We start from the raw sequence: 14628 nt of genomic DNA, 5'->3' as shown, positions 1-14628 counted from the left end.
GATTAAAGATATTTGCTGCTGTTGTTGCATATTTAAGGTTTTTATTATGTATTATTTTCAGGGTGCTATGATGTCTGTTGCTTTTAAAGAGGGTTTAAAAATTCCTCCTCCAGCTATGAATGAAATTATTCTGGGAGCAAATCATGATATTCGACAGGTATGTAAGACTTATATACTGCAACTTTTATAATCTAAACAGTGTTGGTAATTTGCTCACTTTTTTATTGCCCTTTTAGGGTGTATTTTGCCCTTTGCCAATCACTTGCCTTGTTGTGGATTTTAGGTTTTGCACAATCTTAGCATGTGGTGTGCAGAAAGTAAAGCCCTAACCTATGACCAAGCTAAAGCTGATTCCAGCAGGGCCAAAAAGGATGTCAAACTGGTAAGAGAAACTTCTATTCCTTAGCTGGTGTTTGACTTGCCAGTATTTCTCTCTGCTAATAAATAGAAATAATCAGAGAAATTTAGTAATCAGGTTTATTTGATAAACTCACTAATCTGTAGAGAGAAACTAGGAAAACAGTACCAGCTTTAATTGTAAGGAAGAAAATTAGCTATCAAAGAGTTTGAGAATTATAATACAAATGATTTTTAAGGACTAAGGATTAAATATGGTAAATTACTAAGCAGGTATGAATTTTGAGGTATCCTATTACTTAGGATCTCTTAATACTTCATCTTATATGTGATTTCCTGCAGGGAGGAGGGATTGCCGAACGATCTGTCAGGTGATCTAGATTCTTAACTTTTTTTTTTTTTTTTTTTCAGTTTATTTCAGCTTACCATCATTTTAATCAAATTGTTTTGTGATGAAATTGTAACAGTGTTCTTGTGTTACAGGGTCCATTTGATGTTGCCCGGAAAGTATTTGCTGCTGGAGAAGAGACTGCTCACATGACGCTTATGGATAAATCTGATCTTTTCTTCCACGATTACTCCATAGCACCTCTTTTTGTTCAGGAAAACTACTTACATGTAAAACCTGCTGCTGCAGGGTCAGTATTTTAGAATAATGGGAAAGATGGGATTCAGAGTACTGGGAAAGGCACCTGCACAGTGCCTTTTAAGGACTCATATCCTGTGAAGAGTCTCGTTTTTTAGGGGATGCTCATAGTAATAGAAATTTGTTCTTTCCTGCAGAGGGGATGTGAAGAAACACTTGATGCTTTTGAGCAGAGCAGCAGACAGTATATGTGACGGTGACTTAGTTGATAGACAGATTCGAAATAAACAAAACTGGAGCCTTCTGCCAACACAGGTGGGTATGTTGCTCCCCTCAAAATGCATACATTTACAAAGATAGTAAACTAAAAGGGCCTTAGATGCTTCAAGTATTGAAAATGCCAGATAAGCTTCATGAATCATACAGGGGTTTTTGGACCATATTTATCTAGGCCACAGTTTGCCATAAACTAAAACACAATTTTCACTGATTCCTTAATACTAGATCATTTTCCAAACGTGCTTTGGACTTCATTTTTTAGGATAGACAAAAGGAACAGTTAAGAATAGATTTTGATTGTGACTCAGAATATGAGTAAAAGGTTTCATTAAGACACACTTCTGATTAGATTCTCAACTTCTTGGAAACAAAGAACTAAGTCTAGATAATCTTTCCTTGACTTTTTCTGATAGAGCCATAGCTGTAAAATGGTCTCTTCCTTTAGGGTGTATGCTGTTTTGAAGAAAGATTTTGAGAGAATTCATCCAGCCCTCCTACTCCCTTTTGCCATTTAAAATAACCTTTTTTTTTTTTTTTTTTTTTTTTTTTTTTTTTTTTTTAATAATAGCTTTTTATTTTTCAAAACACAGGCAAAGGTAGTTTTTAGCATTCACCCTTGCAAAACTTTGTGTTCCAAGTTCCGCCCTCCCCCTTCTTACTCCCTTTCCTAGATTGCAGGTTTAACATGGGCAATTCTTCTACACTTATTTCTAGATAAAATAACAATTTCATAAAAGATTGTAGTGTATTTAAGTTGATCTCATCACTAGAGAGTTGGTCACTCAGTGATGATTTTTGTTTTTGACTTTCCCTGGGACGTAGGGTTCCTGTCCTAAACATTCACAGGTCTAATCATACTTCCCTGCTTTATTATTTAGGAAGTTGCTAATTCTTATATATATACTTCAGAAGAAAAAAACCAAACACTTTCCTAAAAAATGACCGTCTCGTGAAAATGTATACAGGTTTGAATCAGTGGCGGGAATATCCACATAACAGTTTTTTAAAGTGTGAAGTTGAAGCATTCTTGATGATTATTTTACTTAAAGTAAGGATTGACAACCTTTTAGGAATGAAATGCTTAGTTGAGAACTCTTGGGTAATTGTGTTACTAAGATCTGGAATAAAAAGGTCTCACATGATCACACTCAAGCACACATGCAAACAGTGAGAAATTTTGTTATTATATATATTGTTCTGCTGTGCCTACTTAATAACCACCTCTTTTAAAATGAAAGTACTTTTAGAAGCGATCTCAGGGTCCTGATTGAAATGTGCAAGAGACCTTAGAAGATATTGCATTTCTAGCTAACATTTAAACTGTACTATCATTTAGATTGCTCAAAGAAGGAAAGAAGACATAGAAAGAGATTTGGACATGGAATTACATTTCACTGAAAAGGGAAAAGTTAGAAGGGGGGATAAGAAGGGAAAGGATTGATTTAGGGAGGAATTAGTCTTAAGATAAATTAGATTCTGTGAAAGGAAAGAAACTTATCTTTCCACTAACATATCTAAATATAGCATATTTGGGATTTTGTTTAATCCGAACTCATTTTCTTTGCTTGACTTTTCAGGCCATTTATTCCAGTGTTCTTCCCGGGGAGTTGATGAGAGGTTACATGACTCAGTTTCCTTCTTTTCCAAGTTGGTTGGGTAAATTCTCATCTACAGGCAAACACGATCGCATTGTTCAAGAATTAGCATTACACATGAGTCTTGAGTAAGTATAGTCATTCCAGTCTGGAGTTCTATTGTTATGGAAAGTTTACTTTTTTATTGAACAACATGGCATAATGTAATAAATACTAGTCTAGAATAAAAAAAGACCTGAATTTTTAGTCATGATTAGCCACTAATATTTTAGATTGGAAGTTCCCCTAATTTTTTTTTCCTTCGCTAAAGTTTTTTGTAAAATGGGAATGTGAGCACCTACCCTTATTACATTTTAGATTGGATAAAATTAGCTATTTAGGACAAAGTTCAAAGTGATATGTAACTCTGAGATGATATTGCTTTTACAGCAGTACCATTTAGATTCTGGCTATTTATTCAGTAATTGTTAATACTACTGATAGCAATAAATTCTAATTCTGTGTGAAAAACAGTGCTAGGTACTATAAGAGAGGTAACACATGTAAGTAGGGCAGTAGTCCACCCTGTACTTTCTTTGCAGGGGAGGCGTGATGTCTATACACATAGTCTTTTCTGCTTTTTTTATGTATGCACACATCCTATTCAATGAAGTACATACAGCCTGTGTGGCACCTGCTCTAGCACCCAGGACACCCCAGAATCAGCCAGAGTCAGGATAAGCAAAAGTCCTTGGTCTTTATTCTTGGTCTTTAGGGGTAGAAGTGAAAGGGGATCTTCTGCAACTTCTGTCTTCCTCATCCACAGCCAAAGTACCTCTGGCTTATCTTACTCCACCCCCTCGTCCCTCCTACAATCCTCTGAATACACCAATCATTGAGCCAGCACAGGATAGTGGGAAGGACCATTTTCCAAGTACATGGTTATAGAGTATTGTCCAATCAGTAATTAGTCCTAAGTGCTTGAACCGACCTCAGTGGGATGACTTGAGAGTTTCAGCCCTCTACACCTGTGTAAGCAAGGCTGCAGAGGATTTATTACCAAGAATTAGTAATTATATGTTAGGTTTCTATGGCACTTTACAAAATTAAAAAAAAAATAACTTTTTATTTCTAAAATATATGCAAAAAATAATTTTCAACATTCACTCTTGCAAAATCTTGTGTTCCAAATGTTTTCTCCCTCCCTTCCCTTCACCCCTCTCCTCTGAACAGTAAGTGATATATGTTAAACATGTGCAGTTCTTCTGTACCTATTTTTCTTTTCTTTTTTTTTTTTTTTTTTATTTAATAGCCTTTTATTTACAGGATATATGTATGGGTAACTTTACAGCATTAACAATTGCCAAACCTCTTGTTCCAATTTTTCACCTCTTACCACCACCCCCACCCCCTCCCCTAGATGGCAGGATGACCAGTAGATGTTAAATATATTAAAATATAAATTAGATACACAATAAGTATACATGACCAAAACGTTATTTTGCTGTACAAAAAGAATCAGACTCTGAAATATTGACTGTACCTATTTCTATAATTCTCATGCTGCACAAGAACAGATCAAAAAGGGGGGATAAAAAGCAAGCAAATAGCAACCAAAAAGGTGAAAATACTATGTTGTGATCCATATTCAGTCCCCATAGTCTTCTCTCTGGATACAAATGGGGCCTCTCCATCACAAAGAGCCACGTCCATCAGAATTGATCATTTTATAATTTTGTTGTTGCTGTGTATAAGTCTCCTGACCCTGCTCATTTCCCTCAGCATCAGTTCCTGTAAGTCTCTCCAGGCCTTTCTGAAATCCTCCTGCTGGTCATTTCTTACAGAACAATGTATTCCATAATATACATATACCATAACTTATTCAGCCATTCTCCAATGATGGGCATCCCCTCAGTTTCCAGTTTCTGGTCACTACAAAAAGGGCTGCTGCAAACATTTTTGTGGGTCCCTTTCCCTCCTTTAAGATCTCTTTGGGATATAAGCCCAGTTAGAAACAGTGCTGGGTTAAAGGGTTTGCACAATTTGATAGCCCTTTGGGGATAGTTCCAAATTGCTTCCAGAATGGTTGGATAGCACTTTCTAATTTAAGCTTATTGTTGGACTATATGGATGAAATACAGGGAACATTTTAGTTACTTCATTTGCAAGATTCCCAGTTGTTTTCCAAAGTATTTGTATTATTCACACTTTCAGCAATGTGTCCATGCGCTTACCTCCCCATAATCCCTCCAACATGGACTATTCTCATAGTTTGCCAGCTTGCAAGGTGTGAGGTGGGAATTGTTTTGGTTTGCATTTCTCTTATTAGTGATTTGGAACATTCTTAATGTGATTGTTAATAGTTTGTGGTTCTTCCTATGAACGAACATGATGCAGGAAAGAAAATGTAAAAGTATGGAAAGAAAGAGTGCTTCCCATGGGTGGTGGAAAGTATAAAAATATTAATATTAGAAATATGTTGCGACTTAATAAATGATAATTGCCTTTATGTATTAATGTGGAGAAACCATTAATATGGAAGGCATGTACAAAATTAAACCAAGAGTGGAAAGGGGAGTAAATAAATAAGACAGGTTTGATAAGCCATAAAGAAAAGCTTCATGACTATGTAATAAAATTCACTATGGAGCAAACAAAATCTTCATCTTTACTGTTCATCTACTTAATGCTAATGGCTATGGCTTTCTAAGGGCCCTTATAACTCTGTTATTTTATGAAGCCGCTCCGAGTTCAGATTGTTGTGTTGTATTCTGAGAAAAGGTTGCCTTTAAGCTCTCTTTATGCATGAATCCTACACACAGTAGGTACTCAACAGGGGTTTGTCAAATGAGAGGATGGGAGGATGGATAAATGAAAAATCATAAAAACAAATGTCAAACTTAGATAATTGTATAACTTGGGCTTAGGGTAGAAGTAGAGAAGATGAATTAGGATGTAAAGACATTTAAAATAATGTTCTCTTGTTTCCTTCTGTTCTGGGAGGAAAGGCCTTTGGAGGGAAAGAGAGAATGTTGACAATGGCAGGATGAGAAGAGTTGATCCCTCTCACTCGCCATTTTCCGGTTTAACAGATCACTGTCATCATCACTGTCCCTCCAGAGATGATGTTGGGGAAAAAAATTCTTTTTAGAGATCCATTCTTGCTGCCATAGCCTGGAGTGTGGTACAATGGGAGGAGCCAAAGCCGGCCTTTGCATTGATCTCTTTATTAAAGCAAGTTTCCCGAGTACCTGACCACTGTATTTGGAAATAATGATCTTCATAACTAGTTGGAGCCAGAAACTTGAAATTTTTGTTGTAACCTCAAGCTTTTGTATATGAATAAACACAACCTGTGCTGATACTAAATACATTTTTATTAGCATTGAATCACTGCCTGATTAGTACTGTTGATCATCTAAAACGTAGATTGGTGATTTTGTAAAACTGACCTATTCCATGGGCTTTCTCACTTTTGGTAAAGAACTCACTCCAGCAAAAGGACTGTCAACCTGGACTACCTTTCACACATGCGGGATGCCCTTGTTCTTCCTTTGACCTTACATGGGACCGAAGGTGTGCAGAATGTTGTCGAACTTATGGATACCTATCATCTCATGAGAGAAGACTTTGAAAACATCATGGAAATAAGCTCTTGGGGAGGCAAACCGAGTTCCTTCTCTAAACTGGATCCCAAGGTAACATTCATAACTACTTGTATTTATCAACAAAGCTCAATCTTAAAAATACAACATTTAGCAATATTAGGAAATCTAACTTCTCTATCAGTCCCAAGCAGAGGAAATAGTGCTGATTGAGTCCTCACTAGGAGCAATATGGTGCGATGAAAAGAACATTAAATTAAAAGACAAAAAGAATCTTTTAAAAACTTTTAAGGAAAGTTGTATTGGTCCCTTGTGTTTCTTTTCTACAGTTGTTTATTGATGTAGCTCCCTCTTATAAACCCTTCCTGGCAAGAAAGCAGAACGCCCGAGCAAACCCAAGAAGCTCTCCACCTTGTTTTCCGCTCGTGTCTCCTTTGGCGGCTGTAGTTTGGACTCTTCCTCTGCGCCGAGGAGGGAAATGTGCTTTGTGATCAGTGGTTTTGGTCAGGGGTCAGCTGCTTTTCAGTGACCTTTTCATTCCCATTTGAAAAATTTCTGCCTTTACTAGGCATTAATTCGTACAGGTTTCTTTTATTCTGTAAAATCCCTAATTTCCCTCTCTGTTCCCGTGCCACGGTTTGCTCAGTGCTTTGCTGACTTTGTTTCAGTTTTGGATGCCCAGGTAAATATGCAGGACCCTTATGGGATGGAGGGGCCTGGGTTGGCACCTTCTGCCCAGACGGGCCCTGAGTTTGCAGCCTGGCAGCAAAGGTTGGGGAGGGGCAGAAATGCTCCCCAAGCGCGAGCTCTAGGCTGGTTGGGGCGCGTGCGAAGGGCCATGTGAAGGGCCAGCCAGGCCTGTGGCAGGCAGAGTGCTGGCCGATACCCGGCTGTGGGCAGTGTCCGGGGGCTTCCGCAGTCGCGCAGAGAGATTAGGGGCTCATGCTCTTTTCCTGACTCTGCAGGTCAAGGCGGCCTTCACACGAAGCTACAATAAAGAGGTGCACTTGACGCCGTATGCCCTTCAGGGGCCCAAGGCCCCCAGGCAGAGCACAGGTTCGTCCCTGGGCCTGGACTACAGCGACGACCTGAACGAAGACGAATCCCAGTTGGAGGAGAAGGACCCAGACGGCATTGAGACCGACGCCATGATCAAGGTATTTCTCCCTTGGTTTCCAGGTGCTGAGCCCCCAGGGAGGGCCAAGCATTTCCCAGGTCCGAGAGGCGCCCCTCACCCTTCCGGAGTTGGGGCCTGACCCGGGCCTTCTCACCTGTGAGATCAGCCCCCCCCCCCCCCCCCAAAAAAAAAAAGTCCTTCCCCAACCCTGCCCTGTCCTCCTACAGAGCCCAGAGCCGGCCTTCTCCCCTGAGCAGCTCTGTCCTGTCAGGCGAAGGAGGGTTTTAATGAAAATGAATGCTAGAATTTAGCAACGGTCTTTTAACTTATAGTAAAATAATCACATGAATTCATTTGTTTTTAAGATTACACTGCTGTTTTTGTTGTTGTTGTTGTTTTAAGAGAACAATTTAATATTTTGTTTGAAAGGGAGAGATTTACTGGAACTAAATGGACCCTTGGTTTGGTCCCAGGGCTGAATGAGACCATGGTCTCCCCAGAATCCATGCTGCTGTTCTCTTAAAGCTGCACCAGCTCAAACTCCCGGCTATGATTCCCTCGTGGTCGCTGGTTTTGGAGAAGGCTTCCATACATTTTAGTTTTTACCTTTTCTTAGCTTAGAAAATGGATCCCAGATGCAGGCATTTCTTTTGTATATTGTCAAATGTTTCACAAAAGTGGATCTATTTGACAGTAATTTTAATTTGCAAATTATAAAGTGACTCTTAAGCATGATGTAATGATACTTTTGGACTTTTTTTTTTCCCAACAGAAAAGGACAAAATCTTCAAAGGTTTCAAAACCAGAAAAAGAAACAGAGAACAAAAAAGCAAAGGGGAAAAGCTCCAAAAAATCCTAACTACATGGAGATCTCCCCTATTGCCAACCACGCTGTAATGACTGAAGGAGGTTGGAACTTCTGGAGCAAGCCTCGTGTGGTTTGGGAGGGTGGCTGGCGGGTCCGAGGACAGTGGGCACGATTCGAAGGGTTCAACCCGTTGGTAAACAGTGCTCCTCTTATAGAGGGAAGTTTGACTGCTTGTTCTTCCTCAATTACATCATCGTGTGTAACGTTCTTCCAAAGTGCAGGCGTTGGGGTAAGGTGTTAGTAGTCAGGTAGTGACCTGCTGAGCTGGAGCAATAACAGTAACTTTGACAGACTTGGGAGTGGAATGCCTTCTAATAGCTTTCATAGAGCCAATGTCTTTTTAAAAAAACTAGTTACTATTATGATGTGGTGAAATTTTGTAAATAGAACATAAAACCACTACCCAGATGTGGGTATTTCCTTTGTACATTGTCAGATATTTCACAAAAATCTACAATAAAATTACTTTTACATAGTAACTTAAAAATCCATTTGTTTCTTGGCTTATTGTGGTTATGAGATAGTGTTTTAGCATATATCCGATAAATCTATTTTGTCTGTAACTTGAAAAAAAAAATTTAAATATATTTAGTTCATATCTGGTTTCTCTTCATATCGTATAAATCTTTCGCCTTTTAAATATATTTAGTTCTAATTATTATTGGGTGAATCATAAGTTCATTGGAATTTCTATACTACAAATGGAATTAGGCTTTATAAAGCTTGTCAGAAAATGCCAAAATCTCTTCCCTGTCTTTCACCAAGGCTTTGTTTGATCCTGTCTGCTTCTGGTTGCTCCCAATTAATCTAGTGACGTTGTAAGACTGGAATACATCTTTATCATGTAGGTGTTTTATGGTTATTAGCATGTACATTCATTGTCTTGTGTCTAGTTAAGATTGTGATCCCCAGGACAGGGACTCTATTAGTCACTAGTTTTAACCCTTTTCTCTTTTAATACAGAGTTTACATAAATGTTGCCTTTCCTCAGTCACTGCTTTCTAAATATTTAAGCTGCCATCAAAATGTCTCTTCTTCTCTTTTCCATATATCTGTACCTCTAGTTAACCACTATAGTAATAATCTTTTTTGATTGAGTTAAGGAATAGGACTTAATTCTTTTGGCCCTCTGGTAAAAAAAACAGTCTTGTTTTTATATTGCTTTTTTATAGTTAATAATTCTCTACTGATATTTTTTTTTTTTACCATGACTTGGTAAATACTTGTTGTGGCTGAAATTCTTTGTTCTGCAGCCAACTGGTGCTGGACTTCTCAGAGCCACAGGCCGGTCCTCAGATGATGGATATCATCTAGCCCCTTACTCGGTTTTTCGAGCTTACCTAGAATTTGCCCAGAGCTTGTATTCGTTGTTCTAGTCTAATCTTTGAAAAGAGGGTTACCTTTCCTTCAGGTCACAGAGAGCCATCGGAGCGCATAGTATGGTATGTCAGGTGAGTTTTGTTCAGTTGTAGGTCATAGAATGATTCAGCAGTGAGAGTCATTTATTAATATTATTTTAAATTAAGGTTGGTCAGCAAGGTATGGTAATGTTTATGTACATTTGAGTTTTTTTCCTCCAACTAAAGGAACACTTTCATAACCTTCAAACTCAAGAGAAAAAATATGAAGAACAAAAAAGCAGGAAAAGTTTAAAAAAAAAAGTTAAATTTTTAATCATTGTTCTGATGTTTTATGCTTCTCAAACCTGATGATGTGCTCCCCTTTAGAGGTCAGAGAATAAAAATAGAGATCAATTTCAAATATTTGATCATCACTTTAATTTTAAAGTATATATTTTATATATAAAAATATCAAAATGTAAATGTTTACAAAATCATAATACAGGAGATTATAATTGAGGGGGGAAAAGCTTATGCAGTGAAAAACATACAACAGATAAGAAATTATGAAAAATAGGAAAGACGATCTTTGTTTCTTTGTTTTCAGGAAAAATCATTCACAAAGCTGCTTCATAGACATTTCAGTTACTTGGGTGCAAATATGATGTAGTTCCTAATATCTATTATATCTGAGTTTTTAAGTTTTCTATCAAGACTTGCTTCCATTTCTTTTATCTCACTTGGAGGATGACTGACTGGGGTGTACTCTTCTAGTCACTTGGGGCAATAAACTTGAACAGAATTGGTGGAATAGACACGGTACTGAATGAACCTTTTTTATTCAAGAAAGACAGATAAAATATGTAGGAAATCATTAAGGTACAAAGAATTGATAAAAGGAATGAAGTATTGAGTGACGATTGATATTAAGTTGGGATGGAGTTGAAAACAGTTGGCTTTTAAGAGCTGCTAAATTACATTTTTCAGTGAATCATTGAAGCAGAACAGAAATTATTATTACCTTTAAGGAAGCTTAACATTCCTTGGGGTAGCTGCTTCTTGAATAAGGAGACTTCAAGAAAGAATGACTTTTTTCCTTTAAAGAATAATTATGAATCTCTGATACTCAAAACAATTTTTAAAATTTGTGCTAATTCAATCTGGTCTGGATCTATTTCCTCTAACTTCCTTATGAAGAAAGTATTACTATATATTAATATAAAAAAAATGTGCAGGGGTTGGGGGAAATGAAACTCCCCTCTCTCTCACTTGTTGATAAAAATGGTGGTTGTTGTCTAGTCTTTGTTTTGTAGACCTTTAGTCATGTAAGGTAAGTCACAGAATTCGGAAAAAATGAATATGTATATTTATGTAGTTGAGATTGTGCCTATAAAATAGAACTGGCATCTTCCTAACTCGATTCAGTACCACTGAATACATGTGGAATGTTGAGAGTTTAGCTCAGGGCTTCTTAACCTTATTTTGCATCAGACATTTTCTCTCATAATGTTTTTAAAATCAGAAAATAAGATCTATGTAGGCTTACAGAGAAACCAATTCTATTGAAATACTGTTTATAAAACAAGGTAGAAGGGGAAAAAAATCCCCGAGGTGCGTGTTAAGAACCTTTGGTGCAGTTTCCGTATTACTTGCTGGTCATAGAATTGGATTGCTGAATATAAACATCAGCTCTACTTTATTCTGGCGCAATTTCTGAACCTTTGACAATAGCCTCATTTTCAGGGAGTTGGGGAAACTCCGTGTGTGTTGTCATGAGCCATTTCTGTCGATCAAGTTGTCTTTTAAGTACTTACTCTGTGCACTGGAGAAAGACCTCAGGGAACAGTGTCACTGCCCTTGAGAGCTTCCATCGGCAGAGGTTTTCATTTTTTAGTACACAGGCTGTGAAGGCCTGATTGACATTGTGCAGGGCTCTGAGCAGCTGGGGATAGCTTCCATTCACTCTGCAAATCGCAAACTCAGTTTCAATTCAGTGAGCACACAAGCCCCCAGGCCCCGTGAACTTGTCTCAGGCTCTCAGGATCCTCAGGGGCTGAGCGTGACGCTGCTGGCAGGACAGGTGCCCGCCTCAGCTGGCGCCCGCCTCTTGTGCTCTTCTGTGCTTGTGCTTGGGCATCCCCCGGAGAAGTTGGCTTTTTGCGGGCTGGCAGCAGGGCCCCTTGCACTCAGTCTGGGCTGGGCTGGGCTGGGGAGTCGGGAGAAACTGTTCGAATCCCACCTCTGACATTGATGAATTAGCGGCCGTAGCATAATCACTTAACCTTTCTGCTTCAGAGCCCTCACCTATAAAATGGGAAAAATCTGTAGAGTTTGTTTACCTTCTACCTTACCTTATCAGGATCCAATGAATAAGTTATAAATATTAAAGTACTATGCAAATATCAGGTTTATTATTATTTTTTATAAATTTAATGCTTTAGTGTAGTACTTTGTATATATAGCAGGGGCTTAATAAACATTTGTTGATTTGAAAAAAGAGACCTATTTTCTTGGATGATTCATAAATTGGCAAACGGCAATCTAAAAGAAAGAAGTCCAAAAATGGTTTAAATAATAGCATCACTACTGAAGAAGATAAATCTCAAGATGTCTTCTCATTTTGAAGGTTAATCCTCAATGTGAAAGCTGTTGAAAAAATAGCACTACTAGATAGATAGTCCTCACACATCTTCCACTGGAGTACTCTTTGGATTTGTCCCATTGTAAGTATTTCTCTCTCTTTTACCCTGGGGCTGTGTGTACTTGTTGACTGGTTGACTGAACTACTTTAGTACCTGAAAGGAAAAAAGGAAAAAAAAAATTTGGAATGGATTAATTTTAATTTCTGCTTTTAAAAAAATTATTAGGAAATTTTAAAATATAAATTGAATATTGGAAAGGAAAAGAAGGAACCTTTAATAAGTCAAAATTTTTATCATAAAATCTTCCAGTTGAGGCAATTTAAATAGTTAAAAATCTGTTACTTGGACAACTTTAATTGCGAATGATTTACAGACCATTACGATTTTGCCAACATTGAAATTAGGTCTCGTGTATTCCACTTTGGATCTATCCACTGTTCCTGATATTAAAAATGTGACATCTGTCTTTCATAAGGCTCTAAGAAATGCATTCTATTAATGTACATACACTCAGGGCAGCTAGGTGGCGCTATGGATAGAGCACCAGCCCTGAAGTCAGGAGGACCCGAGTTCAAATTTGATCTCAGACACTTAACACTTCCTGGCTGTGGGACCCTGGGCAAGTCACTTAACCCCAACTGCCTCCAAAACACAATTTATACACACACATACATACATACATATACATATTTGTTTGTTCTCTAAATTATGGCCCAGAAATCTCAGAATGGAGAACTCACTGTAGCATTTACCTGGATGTATCATCACTCATTGTTCCACTTCTTTGGGGTGTGGTGTAAAATCTGTTGGTTTTGGAAGCTGATCACTGGTTAACCTCTCTGAACACATAGGACATGTGTTCTCTGTAGCGAGCATGCTGAATGGAGGCAGTGAGGATAAATTAGATCTGGAGCATTTTGGGATCTTTTGCACTGGTGTAAAAATAACTTATGGTTTATGTATCTCTTGACATCCATTCAGTTTTTCATCATTTATCATCAAGGAGATTAAAAAAATGAAAATTATTTTCATGCATGTTATATTTTATAAGCACAACTCTTAAAACACATTCTCAAAATTCATGAAAGACTGAAAATAAGTAATAGCCATTACATATCAATTCACACCCCCCTAGGATTACTAATTAATTCATTTAAAGCAAATTGCATTTAAAAGCAACATGATTTTTACTTACATTTTGAATTCTGAATATAAAGCAGGAAAGTCACAGTGTGGACACACAGTCCAGTCATTTTTTAGCATATGCCGACCCTGGATCAGGTATAAGTAAGAGAAATTTAACATTTTAAAAAATTATGCTGTTTTTTAAATTATTAGACTATATGTATATAGTCTTAGGTAATAACACTAAAAGATTTTATTAGAAGCAAGACTCTTATGTTATTGCTATCTGTAACAGATACCCTTACAGTGTTTCCTAGAACTGATTCTATATAGACAAATAATAGAACAGGCAACAAATCACCAAAATAAGTAGATAGCACTGAAAGAACTAAAGTTCGTATGACTCAGTGACATTTTTGGGGTTAGGTACAAAAAGAAAGGAATTCTTAACTGAGATTACATTTTTAATTTAAAAAATATTTTAAAGACAAAATTTATGGTGCTCTCATGATTAAAAATAACTTGGTATTTAATAAGTATTTCTAAAAGTGAATCTTAAGATATAGTAGTACTTATTCTATTTATTATTAAAGATAGTAATGGCCAAGGTGTTACAGGTCAATTAATGGGATTACTATGGAAAATTTAGAAATTAATAAAAAGGATTATTCCAGGAGGCAAAGATAGTGTGTTAACATTTAAAAAATATTTAAATCAATGGGTCATATAAAGTATGTAATATTTTTTAATGAAGCTTACAGTGGCGATGCAATATGGAATATTATTTTTGCATCCAGGGCAGAGTAGTTCAGACTCAGGGAGCAGGAATTCACAAAATGGACATGGTGTTGAGACTTCTTCAATTTCTGATGTGTCAGGTCGCCTGTGAGGAGGAATCGCACATTATTTACAAGGACGTGAAATTAGAAAAGCAAAATCAAGGCATCATATATGCATGTAACCTCAGCTTTGAGGTTGGAGATACTGTAGTTGAGAATTATATGCCATTTCTGTTTAATTTTTCATGCAAAACAAAAGACATTAAAAAAATTTAGGATACTGGCTAGTAGTGGCTATTTCTGTCAGTGAGACTATACCATATGTGCTTCTGGGTTCACTCATTTATGAGAGGGTC

At 37.3% G+C, this 14628-nt stretch overlaps 2 protein-coding genes across 3 annotated transcripts in view; one reads left to right on the top strand and one right to left on the bottom strand.

The window, feature by feature from the left end:
• Positions 1–8865, top strand: part of RFC1 (replication factor C subunit 1) — a 58231-nt gene extending 49366 nt beyond the window's left edge. The window contains exons 18-25 of the mRNA XM_031944263.1: positions 62–157; positions 284–382; positions 841–995; positions 1141–1258; positions 2800–2945; positions 6281–6494; positions 7367–7558; positions 8291–8865. Coding sequence (XP_031800123.1) covers positions 62–157; positions 284–382; positions 841–995; positions 1141–1258; positions 2800–2945; positions 6281–6494; positions 7367–7558; positions 8291–8377 — 1107 coding nt within the window. The 3' untranslated portion in view covers positions 8378–8865. The remainder of the gene's footprint in view (positions 1–61; positions 158–283; positions 383–840; positions 996–1140; positions 1259–2799; positions 2946–6280; positions 6495–7366; positions 7559–8290) is intronic.
• Positions 8866–10548: 1683 nt separating this feature from the next.
• The window catches only part of LOC100921809 (WD repeat-containing protein 19), a 68885-nt gene continuing 64805 nt past the window's right edge, over positions 10549–14628 (bottom strand). For both annotated transcript variants that reach the window (XM_003773317.4, XM_031944262.1), the window contains exons 34-37: positions 14253–14376; positions 13564–13640; positions 13121–13245; positions 10549–12521 (exon numbers count right to left, since the gene is read on the bottom strand). In XM_003773317.4, the coding sequence (XP_003773365.1) occupies positions 13137–13245; positions 13564–13640; positions 14253–14376 (310 nt within the window). In that variant the 3' untranslated portion in view covers positions 10549–12521; positions 13121–13136. The remainder of the gene's footprint in view (positions 12522–13120; positions 13246–13563; positions 13641–14252; positions 14377–14628) is intronic.

This window comes from Sarcophilus harrisii, chromosome 6, assembly GCF_902635505.1.
Source record: "Sarcophilus harrisii chromosome 6, mSarHar1.11, whole genome shotgun sequence".
NCBI classification, from domain to species: Eukaryota; Metazoa; Chordata; class Mammalia; order Dasyuromorphia; family Dasyuridae; genus Sarcophilus; species Sarcophilus harrisii.
The sequence above is the reverse complement of the archived record's forward strand: the minus strand, read 5'-3'. Positions and strand labels throughout refer to the sequence as shown.